Source organism: Meriones unguiculatus, chromosome 4 (assembly GCF_030254825.1).
Source record: "Meriones unguiculatus strain TT.TT164.6M chromosome 4, Bangor_MerUng_6.1, whole genome shotgun sequence".
Classification (NCBI taxonomy): domain Eukaryota; kingdom Metazoa; phylum Chordata; class Mammalia; order Rodentia; family Muridae; genus Meriones; species Meriones unguiculatus.
In genome coordinates, this window is record NC_083352.1 from 62,869,299 (window position 1) to 62,891,985 (window position 22,687).

The window sequence follows — 22,687 nt, forward strand, 5'->3', positions numbered from 1 at the left end:
CCCCTGGCTCAGCAGGACTGGAGGGAGACCTGGAGAGTCCACTTTCATCATACTGGGGTCTTTATCCCTGACCTCTGACCCTTTTCCCTTTGATGCTCACCTCAAGTGCTCCCCCTTTGGGTCCTCCTCTGGGCCTGGGCTGGGACTCCAGGCTGAGGGTGGAGAGGAGTCCTACAAGACCCCACACAATGACTTTGCAAAGCCAGAAGTGAGCTGAGACAGGTATGATGGGAGAAGACAGAGGAGGGCAGTAGGGTCACAGGGTCAGGAGGTCCAGTGGAAGGAGAGAGCCCACATAGGAGGCCCAGATCCCCATGTAATGGTTCCAGTTTTCTGAGGCCATGAGCCAGCATTAAAGGCTGACTTGGTCCGTTTTGCCAGCAGGATCAGGGCTCCAGAGAATTCTTTTATTTCTTTATTGGGCAGGGTCAGTAGCTGAGGCTGCCCTGGAACTAGAAGCAATCCCCTTGCCTCAGCCTCCTTCACCCCAAGATTCCATTGCTTTTTTTCCCTTTCAGGGTTGGAGCTTGAACGTAGCTTTCTGCACGCTAAGCAAGCACTCTACCGCAGTCTCACACCTTTTATTTGTTGGTGTATTTATTTAGAGGCAGGGCTGTCCTAAGTTGCCCAGGCTGACCTTAGACTCACTGCCCTCATGCCTGCTGAGTACCTGGGGTTACAGATGTGAGCCACAAGCAGTCTCAAAACTGCCCAGGGTCCCCTTGAACTTTCTGTGTGTCTCAGACTGGCCAGAAATTTCCCGTGCTGCCGCCAGCAGGCTGTCATCAGACTAGCTGGGAACTGTATTTTACCCCGGTTAAGGTGTCTGGTCCAGGCTAACAGTGGTTGAAAGTAAGGGCAGGGTCGCAGTGAGGACCCGGAGCACTGACTCCTCAAGGGGAAACCTAGCTGTCTCCGTGCAGCTTTGCCCTGTATTATTATTATTAGTAGTAGTAGTATGTGTGTGTTTTTCAAGACAGGGTTTCTCGGTGTAGCCTTGGCTGTCTTGGAACTCATTCTGCGGACCAGGCTGGCCAGGAACTCAGAGCTCCGCCTGCCTCTGCCTTCCAAGTGCTGGGATTAAAGGCTTACCCCACCACCGCCCCGGCTTTTTTTTTTTTTTTTTTTTTTTTTTTTGCTTATGTGGGGGCGGGTGGCACGTGTGTCACAGCGTGCGGAAGGCGTGGGTTCTGTCCTTCCATCTTTTGCATATCGGGGATGAAGGTTGAACTCCGGTCAGCATGCTTAACCCCTGAACCATTTCACTCCCCGACCCCGTTTTGTTTTCTTTTTTTATCTTTCTCTTTCTTTTGATTTTTGATGGTGGTGGTGATGTTTTCTTCCAGACACAGTTTCTTTGTGTAGCCTTGGATGTCCTGGATCTTGTTCTGTACGCAAGGCTGGCCTCTGCCTCTCCGAGGGCTGGGATTAAAGGTGTGTGTCACCGCCCGCGGCTCTGTTTGCTGTTTCTGTGGACAGGGGCTTGCCCAGTCCTCCGGTCCCGGCCTGCGGAGAGTGCGCCTCAAGCCTTGCCTCTCTTAGCTCGGGATCCCGGCATCGCCTCTGGACGGAGTACGGAGTGCCTGGGAGTTAGGATACCGCAAGTGTCCGCCCCTATGCAAATGAGTTTCACCTCCATCCAATCATCTCTCGGGGGCGGGCCCGCACCTGCGGCGGGGCCGGCGGCAGCAGTAGTAGTAGTAGTTGGGCCGGCGCGGAGGCAGCAGTAGGCGCCAGGATCCCCGCAGTGCGCAGCAGGCGCGGCCGGAGGGACGGGACTCCCGGACTCCCGAGGTGTGCGGGGCTGGGGCAGATGGGGTGCAGAGGGCGGTGTGGGTGCTGTGTGTGCGGGAGGGGGCTGGGTTACAGGGGTAGGTTCTCTGTCTAGCCCAAGCGAGTCTGGAAGTTACTACGTAGCTCAGTCCAGCCTCGGTCTCCAGAAGGTTTGTTGGGCTCGCAAGCTGTGACCACACTCCACTGTTTGAGGTTTCTTTTGTTTGCTTGTGTTTATTTTTTTGTTTTTTTCAAGACAGGGTTTATTTTTGTAGCCTTGGCTGTCCTGAACTAGGCTGGCCTTGAACTCACAGAGAACCGCCTCCCTCTGCTTCCCTGAGTGCCCCTGCGCCCACGCCCAGCTTGTTGGAGATTCCTTTGAGAATCTGAGTGAGGGTCTCACTCTATAGCCCAGGTTGGCCTAGAAGACTGTGTAGCTGTGTTTGGTGCTGCATGCCTTTAATCCCAGTCAGGGAGATCTTCCAGGCCAGCCTGGTCTTCATAGTGAGCCCTAAGCCAGCCAGGGCTATATCCTTAGACCTTGGCAAAAGCAAAACTCTGTAGCTCAGGCTCGCCTAGAACTCAGGACAGTGCCAAGATCACAGATGTGTACTCAATGGTGGCTGTTTGTGGTCTTCTTGGGGTGAGGGGTAGTGGGGAATTGGGAGGTTGAGACAGGGTCTTTATATGTAGTTCAAGCCAGCCTCGAGCGTTCATCAATCCTCCTGCCTCAGTTTCCAAAATGTGGGATCACAGGTATGTCCCTCGTGGACGCTGTGATTGAGGTTTTGTGAGGGCCGGTTCTGTGGCATGGGTATGTCTCTGAGCTGAGCCTGCCCTTGCCATCCATTGCCCGTGTTTTACTTTGGGTATGTCCATGGGCACGGAAGGGAAGCGGAAGAGACCGCCCTTGCTCCATGCCTGTGTCTTCCCTGGAAACTTCAGCAGGAACAACTCACACACCTCACCTCGGAGGCAGGGTCCCTTTCCTGGTCCTCGCCCCTCCTTGCCTCTTAGTGACCCATCCTTGCCTGGCCCCAACACCACATGGAGACAGAAGCCAGCCAGCTTAGGCCTCCACGTGCTTGCTGGGCAGAGTTAAGGACTGTGGTCCTGTGGGACCGGGAATAGGAATTCTGATTGTTGGTGTGAACAAACCTGGGCACAGAAGAGCCCTCGGTGTGCAGGGCCTTGGGAGAATGCTTGACTACAGTCCGTCAGTGAGAATCTGGGAGGGCGCTCAGGAACGTGTGCAAGCTCCCAAGTTCTGTCCCAGGCACTGGAGGTGGCCCACTACTTCAGTTTAGCGGGATCAGTGCTGACCTGTGTGATTGTTATGGCTTCAGGGACCGCTGACAAGGTGGGCTTGCTCCCTGCAGGCTGGGTCTGTCACCCGCTCCCTAGCTGAAGACCAGAACAAAACTGTTGTGAAAGGGACAGAATTTTGGGACACTTAAGGCACAGGGGCCATCTGAAAGCTGATTTGGAATTTTCTTTTCATTTTATTTTTGTTTTTTTCAAGACAGGGTTTCTCTGTACAGTCCTGGCTGTCCTGGAACTTGCTCTGTAGACCAGGCTGGCCTTGAACTCACAGAGATCCACCTGCTTCCCGAGTGCCAGCTCTTTTTGTTGTTTTAAAGATTTGTTTAATTATTATTATTTTTAATCATATGCATGGAGCAGGGAAAGGATACCTATGAACAGCTGGATTGGATCCCTTGGAGCTGAAGTTTTGAGCCTTACTCATTGTGGGTACTAGGAACCAAACTTTAGGTTTCTGCAAGAGTAGCAAGTACTCTTAACATTAATTAGCCCAGGAATTTAGTCTTTTTGAGCCAGGGTGTTAAGTTTCCCAGGCTGGCCTGCTACTCCTGATCCTCACCTGGGATGACAGATGTGAACCACCAGGCCCCGACTAGAGGAGACAATACTAAGGCCAGGCAGGGACACCCAGCCCCCTGGAGAAAGAAGGGACTCAAGGCCATTCCCAAGTCTTTGAGAGAATCGGAACAGCTGCTGAGGGACATAGCCTCACCACCAGCCTGTCTCTCTGAGCTGTCTGCCTTTGTGACCACAGCAAGGCAAGGAGCCCAAACATGGCTTCTTGTTTGTCAGAGATAGCCTTGTGTATCTCAGGCTGTCCTCACAGTTGCCACATAGCTGAGGCTAACCTTGGATTGTTGATCCTTCTGCATCTCAGAGCTGGGGTGACAGGCATGTCCCACCATGCCGGGATTTGCCAGTGACACCTGTGTGTGACTTGACATACCTAGCCTGGGACCTAGATTTCCATCCTGGGATGACAATGCGAGCTGGTCATGAGCAGTGAGTTTGGAGTGTGGCAGGCAGATGCTGGGGCCCGAGTCTGCTCCTAGCTGGGAACCCAGGAGTCTTGCCATCTGGCACTAGGGCAAAGCCCACTCTCCCAGTAGAGGAGGACCTGTGTCCTGGTAGCTGAGCTGTTTCTGTGAGTAGGGCCTGTGTTGACGGCCTGGGCAAACAGTAGGTGCTTGGCCACAGCAGATACCATGAGCTGTTTCCAAGCAGAGAGCTGGGGAGGGTCCGCTTGTCCCTGACTCACCATCTTCTTTAGTTCACCCCAGGTCAAGGTGAGAGCTAAGAGGGGAGCAACAGTGGTGGCTGACGTGGCCTCCGTACAGCTGTGGACTTCTCTCATCCTCTTTCCCTCTTTCCCAACCTGCACGCTGGTAGTCCAGGCCACAGCTCCTCCTGAGGTGTGCTGTCCTGCCGTCCTGCTCCCAAAACCTCTCTCCCCACCACAGCACTGAATCCAAGAACTCTGACTCAACATAACCTTCCCATAGTGCTCTGCTCCTGCCCATAGTGCTCTGTCCACTGCCCTCACCCTGTCCAACCTCTCTAAGGGAGCATGCTTTCCCTCAGGGCCGATGGCAAGACAGCCAGGTGTCCTTAGGGCAGGCTGCAGCAGCCGCAGCCACCTCCCTCTTCAGGACTTTTTTTTTTTTTTTAAAGATTTATTTACTATTTATACAGTTTTCTGCATGCATGCCAGAAGAGGACACTAGATCTCATTATAAATGGTTGGGAGCCACCATGTGGTTGCCGGGAGTTGAACTCAGGACCTTTAGAAGAACTCTAGTCAGCGCTCTTAACCTCTGAGCCACCTCTCCAGGCCCCTCTCCAGGACCTTTGCACTTGCTCCACTGTGCACCAGGCAGGCTAGCCCTTTGTCCCTGCCTGGATGGCACCCTCTTATCCTCAAGACCACTGCTCAGACAGGCCTTCCTGGACAATTGCACACCATGCTCACCATTACCCAGCCTCAGTCTCCCCATTTTTCCCTTTTTCTTTTCTGTTTTCTCAGATAGGTTGTTATGCAGCCTAGGCCACCCTCAAACTCAATGTGCAGCTGAGGCCACCCTTCTGATCCTCCCTCCTCCACCTTCCAGCTGCTGATGACAGGCACGAGGCAGCAGACCAAGCTGCTCTTCCCGTTCCTTCCCCAGACTCCCTAGACACAGCCAGGAGTCTGCTGTCTACCTGCCAGAGGACAGCCCAGTGTCCAGCCCCTTGCCTGGGTGTCCCTGATAGTTCTGGGCCTACAGAGGAGGACACAGGATGCCCCTCACCTGAACTCAGGCTCCCATTTGGTATATCTTGGGGCTTTTGAGGCCATGGGTAGAGTCCCTTCCGCCCAGTGCTGACAGATGTGTTAATTTCCCAAGCTGGGAGGCCTGAGCCTCTAAGGACCAATTCCCCATGGGAAGCTCTTTTTGTGCAACAAAGAGGGAAATCTTGGGCTGTTCCTGCAGCCCCTGTGGAGGCCTTGGGCACCCCTCACACGGGGCAGCAGGCTCGGGCTCAGAGCACGTGTGGGCCAGGCTGGTGATCCCACCCGCACGTGCATGCCTCCCTACCCTCGAGTCTCTCACCAACCTTAAGTTCAACCATCTTAACAAGAGTGGCCAGCCGTCAAGTCCCCGGGATCTGCCTAGCTTGTATGTGGGCTCTGAGGATCAAGCTCAGGTCCACAGGCTTACAAACATCACCCACTGACCTTTCTCCTCAGCCACCTCTCTGTCTCTGTCTATGTCTGGCTGTCTTTCTCTCTGTCTTTCTCTCTCTCTGTTAAAATTAAATTTTATGTGTAGAGTTTTGGTTTTGGTTTGCTTTTTTTTTTTTTTTCATTTTTGCTGTTTCTATTGTTTGGAGACTGGGTCTCACTATGTATCCTTGGCTGGTCTGGAACTCACTCTGTAACCAGGCTGATCTTGAACTCAGAGATCTGCCTGCCTCTGCTTCTCAGTGCAGGATTAAGGGTGTGTGCCAGCAAAACAGGCTTGTTTTAATAGAGGGTCTCACTTAGCCCAGGCTGGCCTTGAACATCTGAGCGCTAGGATCACAGGTGTGCCCCACTGTGTCTGATTTCATGGGTGGTGGGGATGGAACCTGGCTTCACGCATGCCAGGCATCATGACTGACTGGATGAGAATGCCGTACAGAACAGGGCCCCACACTGTGGGCCACAGGCCATCTGCGGCCTTCCGTTTATGTTGTGTGTCATGAGATCCTTAAAAGGAGCCTGAGAGCCAAGAATGGACTCAGCAGCACAGGGCTTGCCTGTCAGCATGTCTTCAGCCTGAAAAGAAAAAAGCAAATTGGATCAGTACTTGTTGGCCCTTGACCCAGCTCTGGACAGTCATCCAGCAGCCTCTATGGCCCTGACACAGTGTCTGTCCACTGAATTCAACATTTGTTCCCCGCCTTCAGCAGACCAGGTGGACCTCAGGTTCCTCAGTGATGCCAAGGAAACCTGTGTACACAGGGACTCTGGGTACCTTCCTAGAGTTGGGGAAATGAGGTTTGCCCCTGAAGCCCTAGCAGAGCTGGTTCCCCACAGAGGCAGGAGCACGGGCACATGTGTGTCAGGGGGGACCAGCCTGGATCTGGAGGTCTTCATATGTCTGAGGAGTGAGAGCTATTGAGAGAGGTCCATGTACCTTTGAAAAACATGTGAATGTTTGGGGGTTTCCTTATGTGTCTTCAGGGACTGGCTGGGCTTGTGACAATCTGTGTGATGGAGGATGCATGCATCTGAGGATTGTTACTTCTTGGAGATTCTATGGTTGGTCTCATGTTGGGTTAGTGTTTAGAGAGCAGTGTGAATTATGGATTTGTCTGTGCTCTTGTTTTGTGAGACAGGATTTCACTGTAGCCCAAGCTATTCAGGAACTCACTATTTAGCCAAGTTGGCTTTGAACTGAAAACAGTCCTCCTGCCTCACTTCCTGAACTCTAGGGTGACAGGTGTCAAGGCTAGGCCAAATCCGGATCCAGAGTGTGGGGATCCACTGTGTTCCATACTGGTGGACCGAGGTGTTCTCCAAGTGTGGATAGAGTCTCCCTGTCTTTCCCCAAGCCCCTAGCAAGCCCCCAGCTTGACTGACTACCCCTCCCGACCCTTATACCCAGAGGCTGAGGAGCGGTGACCGCCTATCCCTGAAGCCAACATAAAGGACTAGGCAGTCAGGCACCCGGCGGCCCGGACTGACCAGGTTTTGGTGGTGAAGCTGTGGCTGCCGTGGAGAGGTGGGGGGAGTGCTGGAGTCACAGTCTCAGCCAGTTTTGGTGGTGAAGCTGTGGCTGCCGTGGGGCGGTCGGGGGAGTGCTGGAGTCACAGTCTCAGCCAGGTTGCTGCTCGGCCCAGCTTTGAGGTGGGCGAGGCCCCGCCCCCTGCCCTCCAGGCCCCTCCCACCCAGCGCGGAGGGACTTGTCGCAGGCTACAGCGATGGGGAGCCGGGCAGCTGGGGTCACTCTCAGCAGCCCTGGTCCCCAGGAGAGGGCGGGGAGGGGTCCCGAATTTCCAGGGGGCGCTTCCTGTCGTCGTAATGAGGAGTCCTGGGAGCAGGTGATGAAACCGCAGCCTGGGTTGCGTGAGGCCGCATGTCCCGCGGGCCTGACTCCCCACCTGCCTCTCACTTCTGCTTTCTGCGTTCACTGGGCTGTGGGTCCCTGTGCAGCCCGATGGCCCGTCGCAGGGAACAAGCCAGAAGCTGGACATGGCCTGGCAGTCAGCGCCCTGATGTCCAAAGTTGGCTTCTGGAAGGAAAGACAAATTGAAAGCCCTTGGGGTAGGGGGAGACAGGGTTTCTACTTCCATTTACCGAGGAAAGGAGGCCTCATGGGGGCAAGAGGCAAAAGGTCACCGGGAAGGTGGGATCCTTCTGGTCACCCTGATTTCCATCACCTGGGACCCAGAGGCCTCACCAAGCTAGGGAAGTTCATGGTTTGTAAGACCTTCAGAGGAGTTTGTTGGTTGACTTACTAACCATAAATCCCACCAGACAGAAGAGTTGAGTGAGTATGTGAGTGTGTGTGTGAGAGAGAGAAAGGGAGAGAGGCCATGTTATCTTCTATGTTAATTTAAAAAAATACATCCATATCCAGGTGTGGTAGCCCACTGCTTTAATCCCAGGAGGCAGGGCAGGTGGACCTCTGAGTTTAGGCCAGCCTGGTTTACACAATGAGTTCCAAGACAGTCAGGACTGCATACTGAGACACCCCCGCCTTTAAAACAAAAATGTAACAGCCATTAATTTAATCTGCGTGCACACCACACCTGGTGCGTGGAACTCAAAAAGCAGTGTCCGGGCGTGGGTGGGTGTCCTCCCACGTGTGGGTCCATGCTCACTCTCAGCTCCTCAGGTTCAGCAGTGCCTGCTTTTGTCCCGTGAATCGTATTGAGTGACAAGGGTCTTCTGCCCCGGAAGGGAGAGCCCCCGGCTCTGCTGGGTCCGCAGAAACTTACTGCCCCTTGCCCAGTCTGTCAGAGAGGATTTATGGTTGTCCCAGCACCTCACTCCATCAGTGCCCAGACCTGGGACTGATAGCCCACCCACATGCCAGCTCCCCGGGTCCCCCGTGTCCTCTGCACCACTGGGGACCCTCCAGGACCCAGCCCCTCCTCTCCTGTCACATCGCTCTGGCCTGAATGGACACAGTCCTCGTGGCAGCCACAAGCCAGGAGAGGCATTTTAGTCTGTTTTTAAATTTCACTTTATTTATTCATTCATCATGCACCCATTCATTCATTCATTTCTGAGGCAGTCTCCTTAGTCCAGGCTGGCCCCACTGTCTACAGAACCGTGGATGCCCTTGGCCTCCTCATGGTCCTCCACCTCACCAGTACTGGCTGATAGTGCCCATCCTTGTGCCCAGCCGAGCACCCGGTTCCTGGCTGGACACACTGGGAAGGTCCCTGCGTATGGAAGGCTCCTCACCAGTTCTCAGCTTCCTCCGGATGCCGGACATAGTCATAGCGTGCCACCCCTCCTCCCACCTTCCGACCACTGACATCTGGAGCAGAGGCACTTGGGTCGTCTGCAGCTGGGTAATTTGCATGGAAGTACAAATAGGTCTGGCTGGCCCTGCGCCGCCTCCGCACTCCCCCTAGCCCTCCACACCTGGACGGCACAGGTCTCCAGCTCGTGCTTAGTGATGGGAGATTTGCATTCGCTAGTGTATTTCTGGGCAGGGTGTCCAAAGAAGAGGAAGTGTGCAGCGAAGAGGGGGTGTCTCAGCCTCAGCTTTCTCTCATGTGCTGTATAGCGGTCAGACATCACATGGGGGGGCTCCCTCCATCACTCTGCATGCTTTTCTCTTCTTTAGACAGGGTCTCACTATGTAGCCCAGGCCAGTCTGGAACTCACAGAGATTCCCCTGCCTCTGCCTCCCAAGTGATAAAGATCCGGCTCTGATGAGCAGTCACACTGGCTGGCTGGCCAGTAAGCCCCACCGCCGTCTCCCCAGGGAAGATGGGTGCAGGCTTGGCTCTTTATGTGGGTGCTGGGATTTCAACTCAGGCCTTCATGCTCAGTCAGCCACTCAGAGGAACGGAGCCCTAGCCTCTTGCCCATCCCCCAGCCACTTACACCCTGACCCCAACCTCCTGCTCCTGAGAATTTGAGTGTCATCCCAGCACTCAGGAGCCTGAGGCAGGAGGATCAGGAGTTCAAGCCAACCTAGACAATATTAAACCATGTATAATAGCCAGGAGTGGTGGTCCCAGCACTGGGAGACAGAAGTAGGCAGATGGCTGTGAGTTCAAGGTGAGCCTCGTCTACACAGTGATACCCTCTCTCCAAAAACCAAAACAAGCCCCCAAATCGCTTATACACATAACAAAGTTTAAGTACAGAGTTGAAGAGATTTCTTATGGTGAAGAGCCCTGGCTGCTCTTCCAGAGGACTCGGGTTGGATTCCCAGCACCCACATGGCAGTGCATAGCTGTGTGTGACATCCGGCTGCCATGGACAACAGACAGGCAGGCAGGCAGGCAGATGTTGCACAGACATACATGCAGACCACACACACACACACACACACACACACACACACACACGGAATAAGTTAATTTTTATTACAGAGAAAACAAGTAAGTAAATCCAGCCAGGTAGACGTGTGGCCTCATTGGAGCCCCTGCTGGCATGCAGATCCGGGCTCTGTGCTGGGCACCACACAGAGCATGTAGGAAGTGGAGACAGGAAGATGCGTTCAAGGGCACTCTCATCTAGGTAAGAGTGGGGGACCAGCTTGGGCCATATGAGACACTGTCTCAAACTAAAATAAGAAACAAAAATAATTTTTAAAAAAGTCTATTTTGCTGGGTGTGGTGGTGCATGTTTTCAATCCCAGCGCTTGGGAGGCAGAGGCAGGAGCATCTCTGTGAGTTCGAGGCCAGCCTGCCTATATACTGAGTTCCAGGACAGCTAGGGCTATAAGAGCCCCTGTCTCAAGAAATAAAAGTTAAAAGCTGATCTCTCTCCACAGCTTCCTCTCTGCCCTCAATGACAGAGTCAATCCACCTCTGCTCTTGAGGCAGCCCCGCCCCCAGCCCTGCTCCCAAGTCAGGGCCCTTTCACCTGCTGTTCCTGCTGCTCAGAACTCACCTCTCTTGCCCTCAGGTCTGTGTTCAGAGAGAGCCCACCTCCCTTCTCTCTACATCCCACCCTCCAGCCCTCCCCCTCACTCTATCTCAGGGGCAGAGGGAGGCTGTCCTCGGGTCTTCTAGGACCCAGTGACCAGGTCTAAGCCTGGCTCTCACAGGACCTGGAGTGGGAGGCATTTCCATAGTTATCTTGGCTGGGGAACCTCCGGTCTAGTGCCCCTTTTCAGCCTCCAGGGACCTGGCTGGGTTTTGACAACACATCTCAGCCCTGGGAAAGGCCTGATTCCGGCCAGCGGTTAAAATTAGCAAGGAGGTTAAATTTAGTAAGAGAAGCTGGAGCTGGGGACCCTGATAGCTTCTTAGACTTTACTCAGAGAGGGTGGAGGCTAGCCCACAGCATCTTGCCTATGCCAGCTGAAATGTCCCACACTGCTAGATATGCAGGGTTCCTAGGTGCTGGGAGCCACAGCCAGGCCACTTGGGTGGGGACTAGGAAGCAATCATGGCTAGCAACTCAGGAAGCAACTCAGTGGATCTGGACTTCAGTTTCCTTTTTGTGAAGAGGGAAACGGGGACTCAAGCCCAAGCTAGCTTCATTATTTCGCTGAGGCTGGCCTTAAACTCCTGTTCCTCTACCTCTCCACTTCTTCAATGCTGCCATGATATCTGACGTTTTGTTTTGTTTTGTTTTGTTTTGTTTTTTTCTTTTTTGAGACCAGGCGCTCCAAAGCTCAGGGAAGCCAGGCCTCAGCCTCCAGAGTGCGAGCTCGCTGGTTTGAGCCACCACTTGAGGGCTCCAGCTCTCACGTTCTTAGGGGCACCCTACTGGCGAGTGTGGCCCAGCCAATGCTCCAGGCAACAGGCAGTGACGGAGGAACAGGCATCGCCTACAGAGGAGGGGTGTAGGCAGGACCATGCAGCCCTGAGGTGGCCACTGATGGGAGCCTCAACCAGCTGTGAGGCAAGAGAGGTTGTATGGCCCCTGAGTCTGCAGAGGGAACTGTCCCAGAGGGCTTTACTGTCTGTTTTCTCCCTGTGTTGTGAAAGGCCTTGGGAGCTGTCCCATCCCCAACAAGGGACAGCTTCAGCTACACAGTGAGTTTGAGGCCAGCCTGGGTTACAGGAACGTCTGTCTCCTAAAAAATTAAAAGAAAGAAGAAATCCAGGTCATCTGAGAATGGCAGTTCCTTCTCTGTCTCTAAACTGTGTCCCAGGCCCAGCCTTCAGCCTCCCTGGCCTCGGTCTCTGTGAGCCCAGACATTTGTGCAGCACGGAGTGCCCTAGGCTTTGGGTGCCTCTACCTTCTTCTCTTTGTGTGTGGGAGCATCTGGGACCAGAGGTTGCTGTGAGATGTCATTGTCTGTTGCTTTCTGGGCTTCTCTGTGTATCTGCAAGTGTGTGTGTTGTGTGTGTGCATCTGTGTGTATCTTTTACTTGTGTGTCTATGTGTATGACTGTGTGCTCATGTGTTTGTGTATGTGGGTGAGTGTGCGTGCTGTGCATTGTGTAGCAGACATGCTCTATCACTTTCCACCTCTTCCTTTTCAGACAGGCTGACACTGATCCTCGGCCTAGACTGATGGCCACCGAGCCCAGTGCTCCTCCTGTATCCCACAGTCTCACTCAGGGGTTAGACATGAGCACCCAGATTTTCACGTGGGTCCTGGGATTCAAACTTAGGTGCTCGTTCTTGTGAAGAGTGCCCTTACCCACATGCCACCTCCCTGGAGCCCACTTCATGGTTTTGAGACTTTGTCTTTCCCTAAGTCCAAAGCTAGCTCTTTGGCCACACTGGCTGGCCCTGCCCCTGGGTTCTGCCTGACTCTGCCTGAGTCCAGGCCTGTGCTCTTGGGGGTCCTCACTCTTGCACAACAAGTACTTTAACAACTGGATCATCTCCCTAGCCTCCCTGCTCTTGAGACAATCCTACAATGCAGCGCAGGCTAGCCTAGAGCTCCTAGGCTCCAGCAATCCTCCTGCCTCAGCTCCCAAGTGCTGACACCGTGGTGTGTCACCATGCACACCTCAGAGACTTTATCTTGTTTTCTTTGTTTGAGATGAGTTCTCACCATAGCCCAGGCTAGTCTAGAAGCTCTGGAAGTCCGACCAGGGAGGCCAGGGACTCTTCAAGTCCCCGTGTGGACCGTTTGGTGGGGTCTCCGAGTCTGCCAGCCTAACCCAGCAAGGGTGAGTTTCTGTGATCTCACACACGCCGCCTTTTCCTCAAGCTCAGGCAGAAACCACAGCAGAACATCTTTCCTGCAGGGGTGTGGTCACCACACTCATTCTGCTGGCACTCTGGAGGCTGAGACAGGGGAATTCTGAGTTCTGGGTCGGCCTAGATGACTTAGCAAAACCATGTCTCAGAACACCCTCCCTCCGGGGCCCCCAGCGAGCATGAGAGAGCCCCCAGTCCCCTTGGCATGTGACCCATGTGTGGAAATGCCCAGAACAGGTAGCTCTACAGAGCCAGGAAGCAGAGGGAATAGGGGGAAGGAGGAAGGGAGCAGGAACAGCAGCTGCCTTGATGACCATGGAACGTCTTGGAATCAGATCCAGAAAATGCTCACACAGTACAGAAAAGCACTAACCGCCACGTAATTGTGCATTTAAACATAAATTTCACTAAATGAAAACAAAAGAATCTGGGTGTGCTTGTGCATGCCTGTAATCCCAGCCCTGGGGGAGGCAGGAGCAGGGTCTCTGTGAGGGGGCCAGCCTGGTCTACAAAGTGAGTCCAGGACAGCCAGGGCTTCACAGAGAAACCCTGTCTCAAAAAACAAAACAAAACAACAACAAAGAAGAAAGAAAGAAAAGACAAAAGCTGGGCATGGTGGTGAATGACTCCAGTGTTCTGCAGGCAGGTTGGTGGATCTCTTAGTTTGGGGGCAGCCTGGTCTACACAGCAAGTTCCAGGACAGCCAGGGCTACACAGGGAAACCCTGTCTCAACAAAACAAATAAAAAAGAGGATGAATGAAGTGGCTCAGCTGACAAAGGCATTTGCAGCGCAGCATGAGTGCCAGAGTTCCATCTGCAGGGCCAGTGTGAGGGACAGAGGAACCCGAAGGCCATTCTGTGCTTCATGGCTGCACCAAGTAGTGAGTGGAAAGCCGCCATGTCTGTGCCCGCTGCCCAGAGCACACTCTATTAGTCCTTTCCAGTGGAGGAGGTGATGTTCTTACTCCACAGGGAAGATAGCCTCCATCTTCTCTGGAGCTGAGGCTGCCTGGATCCCAGCCTCCTGCCCAGCATCCTGGGTTGCAGGGCGGTGGAGGTGCCCGGGGCCTCCACATTGCATTGCATTTTTGAGCATGTACTACACCTGGCTAATGCCCAGCAGGGCCTGCCTGGGTTAAACGGCCTGCATTCTTTCTCCCTGTCATCTTGCCCTTCTTTGTCACACTGGGACTTGAAGTGGGCAGGACAGAAGCTGGGTACTGTTGGCCTTATTCTGTTTATGCCCTCCCTCTGCTCCCTCCTACAGAACAGCCACTCTGCACAGCCACACAAAATGGGGAGGAAAAAAATCCAGATCTCACGAATTCTAGACCAAAGGAACAGGCAGGTAAGTTCCCAGGTGGCATATTCGCCATTAGGGAGGAGTGGCATTCCGGACAGGGCACAGCCAGGCCAAGGTCAAAGGATCTTACAGGGAGGTCTGGGTCCCGAGGCCACCTTGGGGAACCTGGATGTGACAGAAAGCGTGGGTTCTGCTTCTGGGCCCAGAACTTAGAAGGGAACTGGACACTTGGAGTTGCAAACACGCAGAGAAGTTTTGCAGGTTCAGATGGGAACTGAAGCAGAGAAACTCGCTCTGCAGTCTCCTTAGGAACACCCGCCTTTAACGCCCCTACCCTCACCTCGACTCTGCGGCTGCGACACAGGTGACGTTCACCAAGCGAAAGTTCGGGCTGATGAAGAAGGCTTACGAGCTGAGCGTGCTTTGTGACTGCGACATCGCACTGATCATCTTCAACAGCGCGCAGCGCCTCTTCCAGTACGCGAGCAGCGACATGGACCGGGTGCTGCTCAAGTACACTGAGTACAGCGAGCCGCACGAAAGCCGCACCAATGCGGACATTCTGCAGGTACCTGAAGCCACACGCAGTCCCCGCCGCGCTGTGGGGACCCGAATCTCGGGGGAACTAGCTGAGGTTTTAGTCCCTGGGGTCCGGTTGGAGCAGGCCACGCCCATCTGTAGCCCTCTGTGCAGCCTGGCTGGGGAAGGTCTGCTCTCCCAGGTCCCGAGCACCGAGTTCAGGACTCGAGGGCCCACCCGGTCATCTGCTGTTCCCACAGACACTGAAGAGAAGGGGCGTGGGCCTTGATGGGCCTGAGCTGGAGATGGAGGAGGGGCCAGAGGGTCCGGAGGAGAAGCTGCTGAGGACGCTGGGCAGCCACCGGGGCTCCGCCTCGCCGCTGCCTCGGATCTATGTGAGAGATAGACCCTATTTCTTCTTCCCCCACCCCAGACACACTTCCAACTCAGAGTCTGAAGCCGAGTCTCAGGGAGTAGTGGTAGAGCCAGACGGGGGAGCCATCTGCGAGGAAGCTAGGCTAGTCCTGGGTGGGTGATGAGCCAGTCCCCGAGGAAGGCGCCTTATGGCCTGGGCTTCGAAGGGCAGTAACGGTTCAGCAATCAAGTCCTCACGCCACAATGTCTCAGATGATCTGAAACCCAGTGCCTGCAGAGAGGCTGCGCAGCAGACACGGAACCCACTGAGCAACCCCAGCCTTGGGTCTACAGCGGCCCTCAGAGACTTCGGGGGCACAAAGTCCCTCTTTCTTATCTACCCCCTCCCCCCCGTCTCTGTCCACAGCCCGTGGCCCCTGCGATGTCGGTCTCAGAGCTGTCATACCGGGTCCCACCGGCCGCCCCTGGCTGTGACCCTGGTGAGCTAGGGGAGGCCCCGTCTGCCCACAGCCGCCCGCCTCACTTTCGACCCCCGGGTGAGCGTTAGGAGCAGCCAGGGTAGGGAGGGGAGAAGGGCGCGAGGGATCCGGGCTTTGGGTGACACGACCGCCCCTCTCTCCCTGGATCTTTCCCCAGGCCTGGGACACCCCATCTTCTCTCCAAGCCATTTCGCGGGAAAGACGCCCCCACCCCTGTACCTAGCGACTGATGGACGGAGGCCAGACCTGCCCCCGGGCCTGGTTGGGACCCGAGGGGGACTAGGCACCTCGGTGAGAGGGAAGGGAGCTGGGAGAGGAGGAAGGAGGAAGAGGGGGGAAAGAGAGAGGGAGGGGGCAGATGGTCACGCCCAGGCCTCAGTTCTTCCTTGCTGTCCTACAGAGGAGTCTGTACAGCGGCCTGCAGAGCCCAGGCGCCGCCCCGGGCCCGGCTCTGGGTAGCTTTGCCTTCCTGCCAGCAGGCTCCGCAGGTGCGCTCCCCCCCGCCGCCCCCCCCCGTCTGACTTGTCTGCCCCGCTGGGGTCCCTCGCCCCAACCCTGAGTCCTCGGCGTGGGAGGGCTGGGGTACTGACAGGAGTCCCGCTCAGTCAGCCTCTGCCTGCAGAGTGCAGCCCCGGAGACACCGCTCAGCTCCCGCTGCCCCCCTCGCCCTGGCCACCAACGAGGGACGCCGCGGATCCCGCCCGGCCAGCGTGAGTTGGGCACCCCCTGGCGGCCGGGAGTTAGACTCGCCGGGGCTGTGGGTGGGGCTGTGAGCTTTGGAACACCAGGGTCACAAGCTTTCTTCTGTATCTTGTGGGTCTCCCCCTTCCTGCCCCTCTTCCCCCGTCCCTCCAGCAGTGCCCGCAGCCTATGTGAGGAGGGTCCTCCCAGCCGAGTGGCCTCCCCTCCGACGCCTCCAGTCAGCATCAAGTCCGAGCGTCTGTCTCCAGCTACTGGGGCCTCTGGTGACTTTCCCAGGCCCTACCCCTACCCACTGCTCCTTGCTAGGCCCTTGGCAGAGCCATTGCGGCCCACGGCCTCCCTGCGCCGCCTGACCCCTGACGGCTGGCCGCGGTAGCGCCCTCGGGGTCTTCTCCAGCCTCCACGGAGATCCCACGGTCTCGGGTTCCCTGCACAGCCAGGAGGGCGAGGACACCAGTGTTCAGCACTGTGAGATCCCTTCCTGGGGGCCACTGCAGTCAATAAAGTCCAGGGATCCGGGGTGGGGCTCTGGGCGGCTACCCGGGCCAGAGCCCCCGCCCCGAGCTCGGGATAGCCACATCCGGTCTCCTCAAAGGCCTCCTTTATTCCTACACTGGTTTAGGGTCCACACCGCAGAAACGGATTCTGAGAGGAAGGACAGGTGGACGGTGGGGGTTTGACAAAGGAAGAAGCAGCCACAGGGGACGCCGCCGAGGGCAAGCCAGAGGGTCCGGGCTGCCCCCAGAAGTGTGAGACTGGGACGGGTCCATAGCCAGGTCACCATAGCTGGTGCCAGTGGAGATAAGAGTGGGTTGTCAGTGAGGGCCAGGAGTTCTAGGCCAGCCTGGGACCGAAGAGACACTGCTTCCAAAAAATAAACGGGAGGCCACCCAAGATGGCTCAGGGGGTAAAGGCACGTGCTGCCATGCCAGTCTTGTTGACCTGAACTCTACTGCTGAAAGTTCTATTGGAGGAAGGAAAGAACCAGCTGCCTGCACACTGTCCACAGATGTCTACGTGGAGGCACCCCCACACAGACACAGACACACTCTCAAAAGGAACAAAAAAAATATGTAAATGGGGAGAGGGAGGGAATGGTTCACTGGTAAGAGAGCTTGCTGTGCAAGCAGTAGGAGCTCCAGCACCCACATGAAGAGTTGGATGTGGTCAGCATCTGTAACCCAGGGCCGCTAGGGAGGTGGAGACAGGCTCACTGGGTTTGCTGGCCCGGCTCCAGATGTAGTGGCAGGCCCTGTCTGAAGGGAGTAAGCCACCTGCCCCACCTTCTCTGGCCTCCTCAGCTGTGTTGGCACTGTCCCACAAGTAGACAGACATAACATAAGTACAAAGAGGGAAGCCAGGGCTTGTTCAAGGACACCCTCCTTCAAGTGTGTCTTGGGCTGAAGAGGCTACGATGAGAATATGTGATCATGTGACTAAGTTCAGGCTCCCGACACCCTGGTAACTAACCCAGGGTCCTGCAGCACATCTGTTAACCTGAGCTCTGGCTGAGGCTGGCTAGCTGCCTGTCTAGCCTAGAAAACTAAGCCTTGGGTTCAGGCAGAGTCCCTAGCTCAAAGGGGACACCTGTTGTCCTCATAGCTTCTGGGAGGTCACACACACTCACCTGTGTGATTATTGCACACAACATCTTTTAGCTTTTAAAGGGGTCATTCCCTGGGGCAGGTGAGATGGGTCCGCCAGTGGGAAAAGGCACTTGCCACTCTGCTTTCTATCCCGGGAGGGAACTCACATGGGGAAGGAGAAATGGACCCCAGAAGTTGTCCTCCCTTTGCAGCATCACCCCGTCTCCTTTCTCCAGTCCATAGGTCAGTGGTTCTCAGCCTAAGTCAGGAGCCGGCTTGCAGGGTCGCCTGAGATCATCTCAGAACAGATATTCACATTACAATTCTTAACAGTAGTAAAACTGCAGTTAGGAGGGAGCAACAGAAGTGCTAATTTTATGGCTGGGGGGTCACCATGACATAAGGAGCTGTATCAAAGTGTTGCAGCATTAGGAAGGTAGTTTTTTGAAACAGAGTTTCCTCTGGCTGTCCTGGACTCACTTTGTAGACCAGGCTGGCCTGGAACTCACAGAGATCCTCCTGTCTCTGACTCCTGGAGGGCTGGGATCACAGGCGTGTGCCACACCCGGCTGTTGTTCTTCAGGACAGGCTTTCTCTGTGTAGCCCTGGCTGTCCTGAGACTTGCTGTGTAGACCAGGCTGGCCTCCATCTCAGAGATGAGTGCCTCTGCTTCATTCATGCTTTAATAATTACTATATGATGATGGTGTGTGTGTGTTCACATGTTCGTAGAAGCGCCCAGGAAGGTCAGAAGAGGACATGAGATCTCTCGAGCTGGAGTTACAGGTGTTTGTCTGTGAACTGCAGGGTGTGTGCTGAGAACTGAACCAGTCCCAGGTGTCTGTGAACTGCAGGGTGTGTGCTGAGAACTGAACTCAGTCCAGGTGTCTGTGAACTGCAGGGTGTGTGTGAAAACTGAACCCAGTCCTCACCATAGAGCAGCACCCCTCTTACCTGCGAGCTTTCTCCCCAGCACACCAACCTCCACGCTTACTTTTCTAGACAGGGTCTCACTCTGTACAAGGCATAGCTGTCCAAATGGTGTGGTCTTTGTTTTCGAGACAGGGTTTCTCTGTGCTGGGATTAAAGGTGTTCCCCACCACACTCAGTACTCAGCTGTGTGTGTGTGTGTGTAAAAACAAGTTTTAAAAAAACAGGTTTCTAGGGCTAGAGAGATGGTCCAGAGGTTAAGAGCACTGGCTGCTCTTCTAAAGGTCCTGAGTTCAATTCCCAGCTCACAACCATCTATAATGAGATCTGGTGCCCTCTTCTGGTGTGCAGACACACATGCAGGCAGAACATTATATACATAATAAATAAATAAAAATTTAAAAATAGGTTTCTAGGCTCAGCCCTCCCCTTCCACCTAAGCCCTGAGGCTCATTAAGAAACAGAAGCAATGAGCACCTGCTGCATGCAAGACTGAAGCAATGAGCACCTGCTGCATGCACACAAGCCAGGTTGTGAAGCCTGAAAGGACCCAGGAGAGGCTGCTGGGTTCTAGAAAGATTCCTCGGGTTTCCATAGCCCAGATGTTGAGCCAGAAGGGTATAGAAAGGTTCCTAAGAAATAAATAGGCCTGCTCACAACTGTCTGTAACTCAAGTTTCAGGGAATATGACACCCCACACACAGGCGAATGCAAGAATAACACCAATGCAAATAAAATTTAGAAGAAGAACCTAGAACCACCAGTGCAGGGATGGCACCAACCATTCACCCATTATGGGTTGGCCTCCCACATCCATCACTAATTAAGAAAACGACGACGTATTTGCCTACAGCCCAACCTTATGGAGGCATTTTCTCCATTTCCTTCCGCTCAGAGGACTTCAGCTTTTGTCAAGCTGACGTAATAGCACACTGGACCAGACCATAAATGAGACCCAGATGGTGCACGGAACAAAGTGGCTGCACCTCAAGCATAATTACATGAGTTCAAATCCCGCACTTACAAAAAAGCCAGGTGCGGTCTGGTGTTTGTAACTCCAGCAGAAACACCCACCTTCTCTCAGCAGAACGTTCCGAGTCTAGAGGATCGAAGTCATCGCGAATGAGCTCACACAGACATCCACAGAGATTCATAAACAGTGACAGGTTCACACAGAAGCAGCATAGTGAAATGTGTAGACGTCATTCCACGGGAATGCATGCCGTAAGGCAGTCAGACACCCAGCGGTGCCCAGGGCTCAACAGAGGCAGAGCTGTCCTCTCTCCTTACCCCGGAAGGGCGGTCCCAAGGTCACACTTAGTTCTTGATCAAGGTTTGTCTGAGACCGAGGTTGTAGCATGTGACGGCTTTTGTTTGGTTATAAAATGGGGTCTCCTTGTAGAACTCAGACTGCCAGCTCAGGCTGGTCTCAAACTCACGAGCCTCCTGACCTGGCCTCTCAAGCCCTGAGTCGCACGTGCGCACGACCGCATCACACTGTCGATCTTTTCCCAGCGTTTTTCATTACATAAGCCCAAAATTTCTTCCTGTTGAGCCTTTTGGAATTTGTGTTTTAAGACTTATTTTGTGACTCAGAGCCTCACAATGTATCCCTAACTGGCCTGGAACTCATTATGTAGATCAGGCTAGCTCTAAACTCATACACACACACACAAAAAAGACCCCAAAAGAACCTTCTCTCTCTCAATCATGCAGGAATTAGAGGTATGAGCTGACAAGCCCAGGCAACATCCCTTTAAAAATTTAATGATTATTGTATCAGTGTGTGCAAGTGCACAATGTATGTTTGAATTGTGTGGAGGTTAGAGGTCAGAGGTCAGAGATCAACTTGCAGGCATTGGTTCTCTCCTTCCACCATGTGGGTGCCAAGGTTGGAACTCAACTTGTCACCTTGGTAAGAACCTCCTTTGTCCAAGGAAACATCTCATTGGCCTAGCAGGTGTCCCTTCCTGTTTTTTAAACTTTGTTTTTTGTTTTGTTTTGGCTTTTGTTTTTTTGAGACAGGATTTCTCTGTGTAGCGTTTGCTGTTCTGGACTCACTTTGTAGGCCAGGCTGCTGGCCTCGAACTCACAGAGATCTTCCTGCTTCTGCCTCCCTAAGTGCTGGGATTACAGGCATGCGCCACCATGCCTGATGACTACACTTTGTTTTTTGTTGTTGTTTTTTTTGAGACAGTTTTATGATAAGCAGCTCTAGCAGCCTCAAATTGGCTACCCAGCCCAGGCTGTCTTTGGACTTAATGCATTCTCCTGCCTCATCCCTCCAAGAGAGCAGACAAGCCTGTGCTCAGCCACATCTGGGAAGAGTATGGCTCAGAGAAGTGAGCCACAGCAGATGTCCAGACTACACTCTGGATCTGGGTAACCGCACAGTGAGCTGAGGAGGCCGCTCACACAGTGCAGGGCTTGCCTGTGTGTATCTGAGCTCCACCCCCAGCAGGCGCAAGGTGTGCTGGAGGATCAGAATGAAGGCCATCCTTGTCTAAGCAACAAAGTTCAGACCTCCCTAAAAATAAACAGAGCCAGAAAGCCTGTTGAGTGGGCTGAGGCCTTTCCTGTGAAACCTGAGAGGGATCCCCTGCGGCTGGATGGTAGAAGGAGAGAACCGACTCCAGCAAGGTGTCCTCTGCCCTCCACACACACAAATAAATAAAAACAACACGGGGACCAGAAAGTTGGTTGGTTGGTTAGGAGTGAGCACTGCTCCTGCAGGGGACCCAAGTCCAGGCCCAGCCCCTTCCTCAGTCTATAGACAGCCATGTGTACCTTCACGTTCAAAGGAGCTGGTCCCGCCTTCGGACCCGGGGCACGCTGCACTTACCCAGACACCTATGAGCTGTGGTGCAGGACTTTAACCCCAGCACTCTGGAGGCAGAGGCAGGCAGATCTCAAGGTCTGAGAGTCCACGTGGCAAGTTTCAGGACAGCCAGGGCTATGCATAGAAACCGTGTCTTGAAAAAAAAAAAAAAAGCACTTGAGTAGGCTGAGGTTGAATCCAGGACAGTCAAGGCTTGGATTAGTTGGGTGTGATGGCTCTGGACTGTAATCACTAAATCTGTCTTAGTTTTAGTTTTTTTGTTTTGTTTTTTAACAGTTTTTTAATTTATTATTTGTACAGTTTTCTGCTTGCTCGCCAGAAGAGGGCACCAGATCTCACTGTAGATGGTTGTGAGCCATGTGGTGCTGGGAACTGAACGCAGCCTTTGAGAGAGCAGCCAGTGCTCTGACCTCTGAGCTCCTATCCAGCCCCCATCAGAGCTTGTTACACAGAGAAATCCTGTCTCAAAAGACAAAACAAAAACAACACAAGAGCATGGGCTACCACCGCCCAGGCTAACCAAAGAATCTTATCTGTCAATCTCTCTCTCAAACTCTCTCTCTCCCTCTATCTCCCTTTTTCCTTCCCTCTCCCCCCCACCCCCGTTTATTTTTGGAGACAGGGTTTCTCTCTGTAGCATTTACTGTCCTGGAATTCACCCTGTAGATCAGGCTATCCTTAAACTCACAGACATGAATGGAAGCTTTTTTTTTAAGGTCCCACGTGTTGATGAGTGCCTTAAATCTCCACCCTAGGGGAACAGAGGCAGCAGACTGGTGTTAATATCAGCCTAGCCTGGTCTACATAGGGAGTTCTAGAACAGCCCAGCTGAGGTTACATAGGGACTCACTCACACACACACACACACACACACACACACACAGCCCAGCTGAGGTTACATAGGGACTCACTCACACACACACACACACACACACACAGCCTAGCTGAGGTTACATAGGGACTCTGACACACACACACACACACACACACACACAGCCCAGCTGAGGTTACATAGGGACTCACACACACACACAC

The 22,687-nt window shown here is 54.0% G+C and overlaps 1 protein-coding gene across 5 annotated transcripts; it reads left to right on the top strand.

The window, feature by feature from the left end:
- Window positions 1-1,685: 1,685 nt before the first annotated feature.
- Window positions 1,686-16,877, top strand: Mef2b (myocyte enhancer factor 2B). 5 transcript variants are annotated; one of them, XM_060381914.1, is made up of 10 exons: window positions 1,711-1,794; window positions 12,776-12,888; window positions 14,188-14,268; window positions 14,588-14,791; window positions 15,003-15,137; window positions 15,524-15,653; window positions 15,754-15,887; window positions 15,997-16,084; window positions 16,219-16,306; window positions 16,452-16,877. In XM_060381914.1, exons 3-10 carry the CDS (start codon window positions 14,215-14,217, stop codon window positions 16,672-16,674), a joined length of 1,056 nt encoding a protein of 351 aa, XP_060237897.1. In that variant the 5' UTR covers window positions 1,711-1,794; window positions 12,776-12,888; window positions 14,188-14,214; the 3' UTR covers window positions 16,675-16,877. The 5 variants fall into 5 exon arrangements, with proteins under 5 accessions (XP_060237896.1, XP_060237897.1, XP_060237895.1 ...); XM_060381912.1 differs by having other exon boundaries at window positions 1,719-1,794; window positions 12,759-12,888; XM_060381913.1 differs by lacking the exon at window positions 12,776-12,888 and having other exon boundaries at window positions 1,686-1,794.
- Window positions 16,878-22,687: the final 5,810 nt, after the last annotated feature.

Excerpts from the sequence above, each read along its gene's own strand:
- Mef2b (XM_060381913.1), top strand. The coding sequence starts at position 14,215 with ATGGGGAGGAAAAAAATCCAGATCTCACGAATTCTAGACCAAAGGAAC. Across the intron at positions 14,269-14,587 it reads TAGACCAAAGGAACAGGCAG|GTGACGTTCACCAAGCGAAA; the intron begins GTAAGTTCCCAG and ends GCTGCGACACAG. Across the intron at positions 15,888-15,996 it reads GAGGGGGACTAGGCACCTCG|AGGAGTCTGTACAGCGGCCT; the intron begins GTGAGAGGGAAG and ends GCTGTCCTACAG.